The 16,701-nt window shown below is 34.7% G+C and overlaps 1 protein-coding gene and 1 pseudogene across 1 annotated transcript; one reads left to right on the top strand and one right to left on the bottom strand.

Annotated features, from left to right (window-relative positions):
- The first annotated feature begins 4,975 nt into the window (after positions 1-4,975).
- Positions 4,976-6,211, top strand: LOC131395651 (olfactory receptor 1052-like). The gene is given in 3 exon segments (XM_058527503.1): positions 4,976-5,100; positions 5,411-5,793; positions 5,796-6,211. Coding segments are annotated over 3 exon segments (924 nt in total).
- An 8,374-nt stretch (positions 6,212-14,585) lies between these two features.
- LOC131395650 (olfactory receptor 8K3-like) lies at positions 14,586-15,527 on the bottom strand (annotated as a pseudogene).
- Positions 15,528-16,701: the final 1,174 nt, after the last annotated feature.

Below are 16,701 nucleotides of genomic sequence, written 5' to 3'. Positions count from 1 at the left end.
GTTCATATTTTTAGCCTTGTCTTGGATACTGGACTCTGCCCCATACTTACATGGTTCAGGGTCAGTGAACACTGAGTATGGGTCTAACTTTCCCTGACTGACTCCTTTCCAGAATTCATCCTTAATTTTTGTATGGCTGAGGTTGTCCCAAACTCTGTCTTCTTGTTCTTTACATCAGAAATACTGTAGGTTACGTTTAAGATTTTTATTTGAATGGTGCAGATTGGGGCCTTCCCTCAAAATAGAAGTTGAAAAATGGGGAAATCACCCATTCCTAATATCTTTCAGAATCTACCTAACTTTGGTTTCTCTCCTCTACTTTCAGTTTTTTTCCCTAAGATATTAGTTTTTAAATGTGAGGTGGTTTGTCCTAACAAAGCTTGCTTCATCATTACCAGAAACAGATCAGGAAATCGTATATATATTTCAGTTTTTAAATTACATTTTTGCCTAATACAGAATTATAGTTTGATATTTTTTCCAATGTTTTAAAAAGGTTACTTAATTTTCTTCTGGCTCACATTAGTTTTTTCATAAAATTTGTGTTCATTCTTCTTATTTTTTTTTTCTGTATGTGATGTATTTTCTATAGGTCTTTCACATTTTTAAATGTTTAAATTTCTTTTTTTTTTGTCTTTTGGTACTTAGATGTGGATAGTTTCTATTGTCTAGTGTTCAAATTCACTATTTTTTTCCTGCAGCGTCTTATCTGCTTTTAACAAATGAACATTGAAATATTAATTTCCAATATTACATTCAGCTTTAGTAACTCAATTTGTTCTCTATTATAATTTCTATTTCTCTCTTTAGTATCCACGTTTGCCTTTAAATTCCTGCAAATATTTATAACTGTTTTAAAGTTCTCATTGTATTAGTATTGTTTTTTAGTATTATCAGAGAAAAATACTGATGATTTATTTTTCTCATGCTGATGGATAACATTTTTCTTCTTCAATGTGAAAATAAATATTTCTTTGGATGCTGAACATTGCAGACATTCTTCAGTTGTCAGAATTTTTTAATTGTTTTTTAAACAGTATTGAGTTTTGTTTGGCAGGCAGTTTATTTACTTGCAAATCTGCTTAATATTTTTGAGAGCTAATGTTGAGTTCTGTTAGCTTGGAGTTTAATGGATCCTTTCCTCTGAGGCAATTTCCTCTCTCTTCTACCTTCTCCGTCGAATGGCCATAAATATTCACTGAGTTTCCTCACTATTTGTGAGGAATTTGAACATATCCCAACCATTTGTGAACTAGTAGTCTCATCATAAAGATCTCTGGTAGTTTCTCTTTCCCTGGTAGTTGTTCTTGATCTGCTCTTATGGAGTCTTGCCTTAACATGTGCAGTTTAGGAATTATTCAGTCTCAAACAGACTTCTGCCAACATCTTAACCACTTTGTCTGCTTAAGTCTCTCCATTCCAGTACTCAGCTCCACATATTCCAGGCACCTCAGCCCTGCCTCATCTAATTTTGCATCTTCAACTCAATATACCTATTGTGTTCTCCGTGTGCCTGACCACTGCCCTGTGTCAGGGACGAGCAAACGTGTTCCTTCTCTCACAGATCATAGTCCTGTGTCACCAACTGTCAAATATCTGAAAACATTTGTTGCATGTGTATTCTTCAATTTTCCAGTTGTTTTCAACAGCGGAATTATAAAATCCAAGATTCCAGTTACAAAGATGGACAGAAGCCCTCAGGAAATGCATATTACAAATTTCTCCTTATTAGTCTAATTTTTAGCATGTCTCATTTTTCCCCATGAGGATTATTCATTTTTTAGGACAGATTTCTAGATATTCTGGTATTAGTGTTTTGGGAGTATATTCTTCAATCTTTCTAAAAATGAATATTCAATCATTTTTGATAACCCCTTTATCTCTAGTGTGTTACATAACGCCTAGAGTATATGATCCATTAGTTTGATGAGTGTAAGCATTGAATCTAAACCAGATTTCTAGCAGGACTCTTCCCAACTCATTCTGCATGTTAAGTTAAGAATAAAGGTAGACATCCTTACCATCAGCAATTGGCTGTACTCTGTGTGTGTGTACGTTGTTTTTAAAGAAGCCTTTAAAAGTAGTAGCATTTGTCAGGTTCCTTGTCTCGCATATCTACCTAAAGACAAAGTTTGTAACAAGCCTAGTAACATTTAAGCATTTATCACTTAGGTAATTCACTGTTCCATTGAGCAAATTCTTTTCAATTATTGTTCCTATTATATTTCACTGAATTTAAGAATCGCCGCCCCCATCTTTTGCTTGATGTTTTCTTAAATTCTTTACAGCACTTTTGTTAATTATATCGTCTAGGGAGATATATGAGTCATGGTAAAATGTAAAATCCCTTAATAAATTGAGTGTTTCCTAAGGTTTCATTTATTACTGTATAATGTTTAAGCTGTGACAGAGCTCATTAGAGGCTGATGTAAATGTATATGTATAGCTGTCCCTTCTACCCAAATTTGGCCTTTTAGATGTAAAAAATAAATATGTTAAGACTTTATTTGTTAATTGGTTATTCTGCTTGTTGTGTATTAATAGTTAAGATTTATCTTCAATTATTTTACCTTCAGCTACATGGTATTCAAATATTTAGTAATGCTGCATATCATATAATCATTAACTGAAATTGTTTTTGAGTAAAGGATAAGAAACTGTGGAAAAAGATGATGTTTCTAAATTTGAAATTTTAAAATATTTTCTTTTGGTAAGTTAAGTTTATTTTGTTAAAATTGAATTTTCCTTTTTATTTGATTTTTTTCATATTTAGTAGATGAGTTAGAAAGTTTGTTTTAAATCCAATAGAATCATATGAGTGATAAGAATATTAGAGATTATTTGATACAACTCCATATCTTATCATTCAAATCCCCTTACAATATCACTTTAAATTTTGCAGAGAATGGGCATCCCTGAAAATGTAATATAATTGAATTTCTAAAGTCCGTTTGGAAATCCCATTTCCTTAATTATGCTTATAATCAAAACTATTTACAATAGATAATCGTTCCTTGAGAAAGTGTTATTCAATTGGTATTCTAAACAGATGAGTCAGATAATTAGAAGAGAGCTTTAACCAATGCAACTTTCTGCAGTTATGGAAATGTTCTGTAATTTGTGCTGTAAAATGTGGCTGTTGGTCGCATACGGCTATGAAGCACTTGAATTGGGACTAGTTCAAAGAAATAAAATTTTAATTTCATTTAATTTTTTCTAGTTTCACTTTTTATTTAAATAGTCACGTGAAGTTACTAGCTACTGTATTGGACAGTTCAGACGTGATGAACTGATGCTATATTCAGTTTTGAAATATTCTGGCTTAACATTATTTGTTAAAAGAATTCTCCAATTTTAGCAAATATTTTGGTAGTTTCTAAGCAGCTATGAAAAACTTGTGAAAATTTATAGGATAATAATTTATCAAAGAAAGTTGTAAACCATCCATCTGCATTTCTATTTAATTATCATTTTAAATAAGACTAACCAGAGATTTAAAATAGAGGAAAAGTAATCGGTTGACTATAGTACTTTTTTTCATGATTTATACTCATCTACACCCTCCCTAAAACATTCATGTATCAATCATTAATGAATATATTGCTTATCTACCTACCTATCTTACTATCTATATAGCAAAACTTAGCATTTTGCTTCCAATATCTCCTATTTTCTTTTCAGTTATCATGAGATGTGGGTGTAACATGCACAGGCTGAAAGAAGATAAAGAGATTCCAAAAGTCAACAAGTCAAGAAGTGACAGCAACATATTTTAGTCCCAGGTTGGGCTACTGCTAACCACTTTCTTTTTGTGGCAAACTGAAACATTTTAATTAAAATAAATTGATAGAATTGATATATATAGGCCAAATTTTATCATTGTTTATATTTCTTAATTTCTAAAACTATACTCTCTTAACTAAATATAGAATATGGGAGAGAGAGTTTTACTATGGACATATCAATACTTATAGAAATATAATACAACTGGATAACAAGGATAAATAACCAAACTATCTAATGAAAACTGGATTTAGAAAATCATAATAGTCATACATATGTATCTTCATATGAAGGATACCAAAAAGTATTCCAGAGCAATAAGTGATTGTGATTATCCCCATTTTAAATTTTATCTTTTCTATATATGTGTATATGAGTGTATAAATACATATACTTATATTTTTATATGCATGTATAAAACAAATAATTAAATAGCCTACATCATCTACATAGGCATTCATATAACAACAAATTAATAGCAAAAATAAATATATAATTTATTTATTCAGGACCTCAGATAATTTACGAACTCTTCTAATTGCTTTTTTCAAGCAAGACAGTTTTCTCTGCTCTGAGTCTCATCACTGGGTGATTCTGCTGAGGGTCTCCTTCCATGCTGCTGATAAGGACGTGTCAGAAGAGACCAGAGATTTATGCACTTTACAGAGTATCATGGCATCATCTTTGGAGGTCAGGCTCACTGCCTCATTATCCTTGCCAATTCTCTCGTTACATCAGAGTGCTTTCGTGGATTACCTACATAGTTAATAGTGCACCTGATTTTAGATCTTCTTGTAATTAATTCTTTTATATCCAAAATGAAGAGTTCAAAAAAGGGCTTAAATTTACTTTTGCAAATTCCTTTTACTCACCATCACTGTCCTTCTTGTCAGTATCACCTTCCTGTAGAGGCAGGCACTTTAGAGACACACTAAAGTTTGTGAGAGTCAAAACGCTTTTTCACATGTTTTCTTATGGGATAGAATCATAACTAATGCTGAAAACAATTGAGGCAATCTAGTCAAGCTCCTACTATTATAAATGAGACTTATGCTCAGCAAAATCATGTATTTCTCCAAGTACCCAAGGCTATAAATATTTCTGTTTGCTTTTAATGAATGTCAGATTCCCCTGTGTCCTTTCTAATCTCCTTATCTTTTTCACCTCAGATTTCTGGAAAAGGAATAAACAAATGGCTGAAAAGAATTTTACAGCTGTTACTGAATTTATTCTCTTGGGGCTGACAGACCAAGCTGAACTGAAAGTCATGTTTTTTGTGTCATTCCTGGTGACTTATGTCATTACTTTGGTGGGGAATCTGGGCATGATCTTTTTTTTTTTTTTTTTTGTGAGGAAGATCAGCCCTGAGCTAACATCCATGCTAATCCTCCACTTTTTGCTAAGGAAGACCTGCTCTGAGCTAACATCTATTGCCAATCCTCCTCTTTTTTTTCCCCAAAGCTCCAGTAGATAGCTGTATGTCATAGTTGCACATCCTTCTAGTTGCTGTATGTGGGACACGGCCTCAGCATGGCCAGACAAGTGGCGCGTCGGTGTACGCCTGGTATCTGAACCCAGGCCTCCAGTAGTGGAGCTCCTGCACTTTACCGCTAAGCCACGGGGCCGGCCTGGGCATGATCTTCTTAATCCAAGTCACTCACAAGCTCCACACACCCATGTACTTTTTCCTCAGCTGCCTTTCATTTGTAGACGCCTGCTATTCATCTGTTATTGCACTGAAAATGCTGATCAACTTCTTGGTTGTGAGGGGAACCATCTCACTCTCTGCTTGCGTAGTGCAGCATTTGTTTTTTGGGGTGTTCGTCACCACAGAAGGCTTCTTGCTGTCCGTGATGGCATATGACTATTGTGTGGCCATTGCCAACCCTTTGCTTTACACTGCAGCCATGTCTAAGAGGAAGTGCGTAGGGCTGCTCATTGGGTCATTCATAGGTGGAATGATTAACTCGTTGACACACACAATGAGCTTAGGGAGACTGTCCTTTTGTGGGTCCACTTCTTCTGTGATGCTCTGTTCCTCTTAAAGCTGTCATGTTCTGACACCTCCATGAATGAATTGTTGCTCTTAACCTTCTCTGGAGTCATTGCCATAACTACCTTCTTGATTGTAGTCATTTCCTACATATTCATTGCTGTGGCTATCCTGAGGATCCGCTCAACAGCAGGAAGACAGAAAGCCTTCTCCACCCGTGCCTCTCACCTGACTGCTGTGACCATATTCTATGGTACCTTAAGCTTTAATTACATTAAACCAAGTTCTCTGTATTCTGTAGAACAGGAGAAGGTGATTTCTGTGTTCTATACACTAGTGATTCCCATGTTAAACCCATTGATTTACAATCTGAGAAACAAGGAGATAAAGGCTGCTGTGAGAAGGGCCATAGAAATGAAACATTTCCCCTGTTAATTACAAGTCCCTGTTAATCCTACAACATTCTATCAATTGACTCTTATTTCCAAGAATTCCATAAATGTTAAAGTTTCTAAGGCTTGTACAGATTGTTCTTTCTATACACTTATTTGTCATATGAGGAGGCAGCCAGAAAGGAAAGCTGTTTAATTCATATATCTGCATCACAAAAACAATAGCCTGTCCCGTAGTTCTTCTGATATTCTAGGTTATGAATCTCTGAATCAATACAAAAGACAGTGTTACATTTATAAATTTCTGTTATTTGAAGAAAATAATTGTGTAATAATACTTGTATTTAAGGACATAGAAGTATTGTACTTACAAAGAGAAAAATAATTGATTCTTAAGATTCCAAGAACATAGATATAATTATACAGCTGAAATTTGCCTTCATTGACTTATAGTTTAACTAGTCTAAAGAATGGTTGTGATATTGCAATTCGTAAGAAGAAATATATGTTTAGTCTTTGTCTAGTTTCTGATACAGAGCTCCTACAACCCTTGGAATTTCCTAAGTGATGAGAGTCATAGAGGTGTCTTTTGTTATGTCAATGAGATAATTTTTGCAAAGCACCTAAGGATGGGGCTAGTTACCCCAGGAAGCAACCATGCATCGATGTTTGGGACTTCCAGTTCCTCAACCTGATTTCCAGAGAGGGAAGAGGGGCAAAAGGTTGAATGAATCATCAATGGCCAATGGTTTCATCAATCTTGCCTGTGTAATGAAGCCTCTGTAAAAACCCAAAAGGAATGGGTTCAGAGAGATTCTAGGTTGTTGAACCAGACTGCTTCCACGTGCCTCTGTAGCTGGCCCCAAACTCAATGAGGACAGAAGCTTCTTTGTTCCGTATCTGGTTCTATGTATCTCTTCATCTGATTGTTGATTTATATCATTTGACATCGTTTGTAATAAACCAGCAATCTAGTGAGTAACCTGGTTTCCTGAGTTCTGTGAGCCATTCCAGCAAATGTATGGAACCCAAGGAGCGAGGTCGTGGAAATTTCCAATTTATTCTCACCAGGTCAGAAGCACAAGTACAACCTTTGGACTTGTGATTAGCACCTGAAGGTGGGGGGGGGGGGCGGGGAGCATCGTGGGACTGAGCCCTCAACATGTGGAATCTGATGCTATCTCCAGGTAGAGAGTGTCAGAATTGAGTTGAATTGTGGGACTCCTGGCTGTTGTCAGAGAATTTCTTATCACTGACCTCAGCAGCATTGGGCTGACCATCTGCTGCTGCCTGGATTGCAGCAGAAAGAGAACAGCAGGTGGAGGCTAAAAGGAAAAGAGTGAGAGACCTCTCAGGCTGCCAAGACCTGTCTGATTAATGCCAGAAGTGCTCATTTCTGACCACTAGTATGTGATGTTCTGGCTGTGAAAAAAATGTGGGAACCCCCCACACACATCGGAATTTAGGTGCAGAATCATTAGTGGTAGACCCCCACACAAATATAATGAGATCTTTCAACTTCAGCTTTTCCTAAAACATGTTAGGTCATTTGTTTCTTTTTCTCTAGGCCTTAATCTCCGAAAAACTAGGGGGCTGTACCTATGATTACTTTTGAGATTATAACAGAAGCCTCAAGATTTAAACTTCAGATTTTAAAATTTTAGTTACATGTGTAGGATGACTTAAAGAGTAATTTTTAAGTACTTGAATTTCAAAACCAATTCTATTTCCCCTTTTAAGCATCTTCTTCCTCTTCATACACGACTTAAAACAAAAAATTGTCAAGAAGATATTTCACATTCTGGAAACCTCATTTACAGAAATTCCATTGAATACATTTAAAATCAGGCTACGTAAACTAACATCTACTTATTGCCTTAGTTCTGTTAAGTATTCACTCTCTGATTCTATGGTTTTTCTTCACTTAATAATGTCAACCTTTACCATTAACAAACAAAAAGAAATCCGAGGGAAACATGTTTGCATTAACACTAAATTGAATTAAATACGCTTTTATGTATTTTTGAGTTCCATTGCTATCAAGACTATTAGAGGCAATCCGGGATTCTTAAAGCCCAGGAGACAGTTGAAGAAATATTCAAAGAACTTTGCTGTTGCTAGTTTACCATTGACAGGTCAAGCATATTCAACTTGCCAACAATCTCTCTATATAAACAAGAAAAAATAGTTTTAGGTATTCCTATAGTATAAAATACAATTGTAAAATGATTGTTTTTACAAATAGATTTTGGAATGTATATGAGATAGATATGGATAGATTTAAAATATATATGATAATCATTCATGAGGGATAAGAAGCTAATGCCATAAAATTATTTCCAACAATAATAATGACAATCATATTTATAATCTTATTATAATGCATAATGGCAATATACACACCAGAATAAAAACACTTCAGATTTTGATACTGACAATAAACTATCATTTTGCTCTGATACCCTCACATGATGATGTCAGATATAGCAACATATATATAAAATTTAACCCTCAGATAACAAAATGTCAGTTTGCCTAATCTCTTTAGAAGTCTTGTAACATATTTCTATTTCTCTGTGACTAACTTTGATATTTTTTATTATACTTTGAATAATTAGTTTCCATTTTGTCTTACTCTAAGTGTGTTACATACATATAGCAAGAAAAAAGTAAAGGTAGTGTGTGAGTCGTCCAATGTTGTTGTTATCTTTTTCACATTCTTCGGCCTATTCTAATTTCTTCCCCCTTCCATCTACATTTTAGAATTTGTAGATTTCTCCCATTCAGTTGCTAGATGTTTCACATCTTAGCAATATTGTGTCTTCCAATCCATGAGCAAAATATAGTTCTTAATTTACATACCTTTGATTTATTTCATCAGTGTTTTGCCATGTTCAACATGTCAATTTTCACGTTGGATTTATAAATCTAAATCTTTTTATTTTATTGTAATAAACTATATATTTATTGAAACTTCCAATTGCTTATTGCTTGTATACACAAATACGATGGAATTCTGTTTGTTGGCCTTGTATACTGTGATTTTGCTATATTTAATTTTTATTTCTAGTAACTTTCGCAGATTCATTTTCTACATAAACAATCAAGTCATCTACAAATAGGGACAATTTTATATATTTTTTCAAATATACGTATCTTTTTTATGTATTTCCCTCATCTTACTGTACAGGATGGGATCTCCACTATGGCCTGTAATAGTTGTAATGAGAGAAAACAACTTTGCCTTTTTCACATTTTAGTGGGAAAACATTCTTCCTTTCATTTATCTGTAGTAAAACTGTAAGTCTGATAGCAGATATCCTTTATCATTTTTTGAGGAAGTTCCTTTCTTTTTCCAGATAACAGAGTTTATTTTTATTTTATCCTATAAATAGATACTGAATTTTAACACATACTGCTTCTGCATCAGTTGAGGAATTCGTATATTTTTCTTTTTTCTTAACATTTCCTATAGTAATGTAAGCCTAATTCAACATTCGAATATTGATAATGCAATACTATATCAACAGAATAAATATATATATGTGATTAAATTTGCTAATATTTTATTGAAGATTTTTATGTCTATAATCATGAGAGTTAGTGATTTATAATATTCTTTTCTTGTGATGTCTTTGTCTCGTTTGGATGTCTGGATAATGCTGACCTCAAAAAATTAGCTGGGAAGTGATTTCTTCTCTCCTACTTATTAGAAGAAAAATGTGGATTTTTTTTTCATTAAATGTTAGTAGAATTTTTTCAGTGATACCCTATTGACCACTAGTTTCCTTTGGAAGTTTTTCTATTATCAATTCGATCCTTTTAATAGGTGAATAGCCCTTCAGTTTCTCTGTAACAAATTAGCGTGTTTTGTAGTTTGAGTCTTTCAAGGAATTTTCCCACTTCATCTATGGGCTCAAATTCATGGGCAAAAGTTTGTTCATAACATTCCCATATTATACTTTTAGTAGTTGTAGGGGAGTGATGTCAGCATCAAATTTACTTAATTTTAAGGAACTATACAGTACAGACATTGCATGAATAACCCCACAGCAGAGGTCTAGTGACCCCTGATTTCAGCCCCATTATTGTGGTGTTATCTGCACAACTTTATGAATATACTACAATCACTGAATTGTACACTTATAATGGGTGAAATGTATGGTCTGTGAATTATATCTCAATAAAACTGCTATAAAAATAAAATTAGCAATAGGAAAAAAAATCAATTTACATGACTATTACTAGATCTAGAATCAAGAGGTTAATCTATGTGCAATCCACCCTGCAAGAGTCAGACACCATGTTTATTCAATAGGTATTAAATTCTTTATGGCTAGACAGAATATGTGTACATTTAATGACTTTGTAAAAAATAAAATCTTGAAAGAGATCTTTATATTGTTCTATTTCTAAACGGATCTTTTTGAAAATACATCCATAATTTTTATAGAATTGATGTTGACTGTGATAACCATGGAATAACCCCATGAAGAGGTTAAGTTTTAAAAATGTCAACATATTCTATGACAATAAATACTGAAATTTTACTTTGTCTACTCTATGGTTGACTGATTTCTACTGAGTTATAAACCAGTATATTGAGCTATGAATTGTATAAATGGACAGATGCATCTGATCATATATTTTACTATATTTCATGTATTATGTCATGCAAGTTTGTTGGGATTTAAAGAATATCATAGAAAATATTTTATTCCTTATCATCAAGGAGTTAATAAAAGTAAGATTAACTGTAAATACAATGTAAACTTCTGCTCAAATATGACACAGTAGGCAATGAGAGAAATACCACATGCCTTTCGGAAGGGCATGCCCCTCACAGTTCCAGGGCGTGCTATGCACATATAGTAGAAATTAGAATATAGCTCCTCCTGTTACGTGACTTCTGAGACCTCTCTCCCCTGGCATCCCCATTCAGCTCTCCAGTGGTTAGTCTGTCTCCAGGGAATCCCAAGATATATGTGGTAGCAATTTGTCATTTCCTGTACACCGCTCCTTTCCCAGGGGTACCTCTCTCCAATTAATAAACCCTATGCGGTTGCAATTTGGCACTTGGGAATATTATGATTATTGTGGGTCATTAAACATTTAGTGAATCACAGATTATTTCTTATTCTAAAGATAATAACATGTAACTTTTATACTTAAACTTTTTAATTAGTATTCTCTTTCTCTCATATTTTCAGGGTCTCTTTCAATGACAAACTGTGTAGGTTGACTAGTGAAGTTTCTTTTCTTGAAGTTGATAGATATTCATGAGTTGTATATTGTTCCTTTTATCTGTCTAATCATTGTGGTGGGTGGCCTTTTGGATGTTCACATGAATCAGGGCGATATTTCACATATTGTACATCTTTTGGGAGGTGTTTTGCACATCTTAATCCCTATGCATGACGCATCCTAAAATAATATGATGCCTAACTTTCACAACTGCGTGTGGCAGTCTGCCTTTCCCCATTGTATCATATAGGAATGCTTTTCTCATGCATGTATGGAGTCACTCAACAAATATTGGCTCAAGGAAGAGGACAATTAAAAAAGAAAGTGATCACATGTTGGGGCTCATGGCTTTCATGGGTTTAGTAGCTCAACAATAATGGAGTCAATATATTCTCTTGTCCTTAAATTAATTTCCCAAATGGCTGAAGCTCACATGAAAAGTTTCTTCAAACAAAAGCTTCTCCTTCTGAGAAGCAGAAGGTGGTGGAGAATGAATATTCCTCACACAGATCTCTCTTTTTTGGGAAAGAACATGTATCTCTTATGTTGTCCCTGGTAGAATTCCTCCTACAAATCATTAGCAACAGACATTTGGCTTTTTTGGGATTCTGCTTCTCCTCAATCTTCATTTCTCAAGAGCAACTGAACTTATTAGAACAGGAATCGTTTCTTAAAATGAGAACTTTCTTGTCTATTTCTTTTTCAGCATGTTCCTGACAACCTAATGCTGACTCTTGCCCATCCTCCAATTTATTGTGGATCTACTCAGACTCTTTCTTACATTCACTTTGTTATGGCTTTTTATTTAAGCAAATAACTGACCCAAAATGGTCTGATTAATTTATATTTCTGAGTCAATTTATTTATTTTTAATTGACTAGTTATATCTTTCTTGAATTTACTTTCTGTACCAGACATGGCTTTCATTTTCTTTTTTAATCTCCCTGCTGCTTCTCCTCTTCTAGTCTGACATCTGCTAAAGTGAAGTTCTGCTCTCTGTCGTCTCTGGGGTGACATCAGCAAAGCATAGAAATGACATTAGGAGACAATATAGGGTACTTGTTAAGAGCGTGAATCCTCAAGCATGAACTGGACCACCTGGCTTTCAAACCGGGTCCTAACACTTGGCACCTTTGTGGACTCTGGGAATTTACTTACCCTCTCTGCATCACCATCTGATAGAGCAAAACATGGAAGTTTTAATAGAACCTGTCTCACAGAGCTGTGGTGATGATTAAATTCATCAAGACATGAGGAATGCGTGTCATACAGTACTCCAAAGTGTGAGAGATTATTACCCGGCAGTCTTTATGACTATTGCAAAGATAATTTTTAACTGCATCAACACTTTGGTAATATTCATCCTCACATGACACCATGTCCTGCACCTTTTTTTTGTATTTTTAGACTTGTTAGAGAAGTTTAGCTTCACAGCAAAATTGAGAAGAAAGTACAGAGATTTTTCGTATACTCTCTGCCCCACACAGGCATAGCTTCCCCCATGCCATTATCCACATCCCCCACCAGAGGGGTACATTTGCCGTAATTGATGAACCTACATTGATACTATCATTTTCACCAAAGCTCCATAGTTTACATTAGGGTTCACCCTTGGTGTTGTATATTCTATGGGTTTGAACAAATATATAATGACCTGTATCCACAATTATAGTTTCATACAAAATATTTTCACTGCCTTAAAAATCCTCTGTGCTCCTTCCATTCATCCCTTCCTCTGTCCTAACTCCTGGCAACCACTGATCTTTTTAGTCTCCATAGTTCTACCTTTCCAGAATGTCATAGAGTTGGAATCATGCAGTATGTAGCTATTTCTCATTGGTTTCTCTCACTGATCAACACACATTTAAGGTTCTACTTTATCATTTCATGGTTTAATAGCTCATTTACTTTTAGTGCTAAATAACATGCCATTGTCTGGATGTACCATAGTTTATTTACCCATACACCTACTGAAGGACATCTTGATTGCTTTGTGTCATGTACTTCTTAAATTTTATTCTAATAAGTTATATTTATTAAATGTTCATTGGTAAAACAGAGAATTTTATTGCATGATGGTGAACAAAGTAAATATTGCAGACTTATAGTTTCAATAAAATCCTAGAAATATTAAGAAAAATAAAAGTAAGAAAAAGGAAATAAAAAATAAAAATGATCCCATGGGAAAATGTGGAGAGTGAGTTGGAGCTATAGTTAAACAATGAAAGTGAATTAAAATACAGTGCATAATCAATATTGATAAAAATTGGGAAACATCAACCCAAGGAAAGAGAGACAACACAATTAATTCATCATAGAGTAATCTTCTTACCCAAAACAACTGCAACATAACTTTTAAACATGGACAAGTACTTTTTTTCAAAAAGATAAGTAAATGTTACAGTCTTCTGAACCAAATAGCCAGTATTAAGCAAGATAATCACTTGGAGGGAAAAGTACAAACCTGGGAGCTTCTGAGTGGCCTCCAAAATTTATCTTAATTTGAATATCCTCTGATATCCACAAAATGGACTGAGACAAACTCAGACATCACTTAGCACCTATAAATTTCTGAATTCCAAAGTAAGTTCAGCTAACAGACTCATATATAGAAGTAAAGACATTGATGAGGAAAAAGAGGGATCCCAATGTTTAGAATAAGGGTATTTGAGCAAACTAACATGACTGAGTACTTCAAATCATCAGATATCACAGAAACAACCAATATTAAGTGTAATTCTAAAACATACTAGGGAAGAGTATGAAGGCTAAAGCAGAAGGAACACAAAAGACTTACACACATACGGACACACAGGCATGCACACATACACACAGATGGTATAATTTTATTATAATAGATGAGAAAAACACCAGCATCCTTGAGGGCATTTTTTTGTCTATATTCATCTAACACAGCCTGCTCTACTGTAACATCTACTTATTTTATGTATGTAATCCGTCTTTCTTCCTCAAAGAAGGTAAACATTTTTACTATCTTGTACATTATTCTATTTACAGAAACTAGAAGTGCCTGACATAGAGAAAACAATCTACAAATATAGATTTGAACACGTATGTTGAACACATTTGTGCCTCCTGTTTCTTTTGGAGGCACTTAGAGCAAACTTGAAGTCCCATAACCTAATTTATGGAAGTCATATGGTACACAAACTTTAAGAACAAAGATTGCATTGTCTTCTCCACATCCTTTGTAGTGCATATTTTACACCTTTATTCCTCAAGCTATAGCTCAAAGGATTCAACATGGGTATAATAAGGGTGTAAAATATGGAAGCCACTCTATCAGTGTCAAAGGAATGACTGGATTTGGTCTGAACATACATAAATATCAAAGCCCCATAAAATACTATGACCACAGTGAGGTGGGATCCACAGGTAGAAAAAGACTTGTGCCTACCCTCAGCAGAGTTCATCCTGAGAATGGCTACAAGAATGAACAGGTAAGAAACAAGAACTATCAGAAGGGATGAAATCAAATTAAAACTGGCTAAAATCAGAATAATCATTTCAGTTTCATGTGTATTTGAGCAGAGCAAAGATAACAAAGGGAAACAGTCACAGTAGAAATGATGAACGACATTGTAGCCACAGACGGATAAATTAAAAATCTTTACAGTAACTAGAAGAGAAATAAATGTGCTCTAGAGATAGGGGATTGCCACCAGCACCTGACAAACCCTCTGTGACATGATAACTGGGTAGAGCAAAGGGTTACAGATGGCCACATATCTGTCACAGGAAGTTGCCGACAGAACAAAATGTTCAATAATAATGAACATAAGGAAGACAGCTAGTTGTATAGCATGAAAGTAATAGGAGATTGTATTTTGATCTACAAAAAAATTTACCAACATTTTGGGTCCCACCGTTGTTGAATAACCGAGATCAGTAAAAGCCAGGTGTCTGAGAAAGAAGTGCATGGGTGTTTGTAGTCTGGAGTCCATCTTGGTGAGGATGACCAGGCCCAAGATGCCTGCCACTGAGATGATGTAGATGATGAGGAAGAGCACAAATAATGGATCCTGCAGCTCAGGGTGGTGTGTGATTCCTGTGAGAATGAATTCATTTGGCATTGTTAGATTTTGTGTTTCCATGCAGGTTTATCTCTAAGGTAAAGAAAACCAGTGTTCTTTTTCTCACGAGCTTTGGCATTCTGTGGGAAGAACCAGATTGCTTTTTCACAGTTTAACATCTTTGTAGAATGCCAATTGCTGTTTTTTTAGAGCTACACTCTTTGAGATAATTATATCTGCTTTCTGTCAGATGCCATTTGAAATTGAAGAACATGCTGAACATTGTACCATTACTGTAAAATTGGGTACTTAAAAGTCTATTAATCTCCAAGTAATGCTTTCACATTTCAACGTGAAATGAAAATCCTCTTTTGCCTCATCAAGATATATGGAAAGAACCATATTTATAGATTTATTTAAATAATCATAAAATATTAAATTTTATTGAGAGAGTCACAAAAAAGAGCCTAGAGTCACTAAATAACTAAGAATTTGGAAGAACATCAAAAGGAGAAATTGAATACTTGAGGCTTCTTAATTTTGCCAATTAAAAAAATTCATGTCTCTTTAATTATGCTTCATTTGTTCTCAGTTTTGGCCTGCATTAAAGATATAATTATTTATATGAAACAAATATTCTATAAGCAATAGCAGGATGACTTTTCAAAGATGCTTTTGAGCATTTAGTCTGTCAACCCATGTGAAAATATTCAAAAATTTAGTATGAAGAGAAAAGGAGAGGGGCCCTCTTCCTGTTCAGGCGTTATGGAGCAGAGGAAGGCAAAGAGAATTGAATCAGAAGTGGTCACATTTTGCTAGGGCTTTGTCTTTGCATTACAGTGGAACTTTGCATATGTCACTGAAACATTGTCGATATTGGTCACACAGGTCACCACGAGAAATATTCTATTTTTTACCTGTAATGAAGCCTCTGTCTTGACTTCCTCATGTGTTTCTTTTGTGGCATAATGAGAACAATTTATGGATTTTCTTCACCTTTTGAGACTCTCCCTGAGGGGATGCCGAGCAATTTGTTGATTATCTCTAAAATATTCCAGCACACACGGAACGTCTGGAGGCTGTCCTTGAATCAGGAACAATTTGTATCCACTGTCTTTTCTTTCTGTTTTTCTTTTATTTCTTCCTTCCTGACTTTCTTCCTCCCTCCCTCTCTCTCTTCCTTCCTTCCTGCCTTCCTGCCTTTCTTCCTTCCTTCCATTTTTTACTCCATTAACTTTTGTACCATGCAAGACTC

This window comes from Diceros bicornis, chromosome 31 (assembly GCF_020826845.1).
Source record: "Diceros bicornis minor isolate mBicDic1 chromosome 31, mDicBic1.mat.cur, whole genome shotgun sequence".
Classification (NCBI taxonomy): domain Eukaryota; kingdom Metazoa; phylum Chordata; class Mammalia; order Perissodactyla; family Rhinocerotidae; genus Diceros; species Diceros bicornis.
Note: the sequence above shows the minus strand (reverse complement) of the source record. Positions and strands in the feature narration are given on the sequence as shown.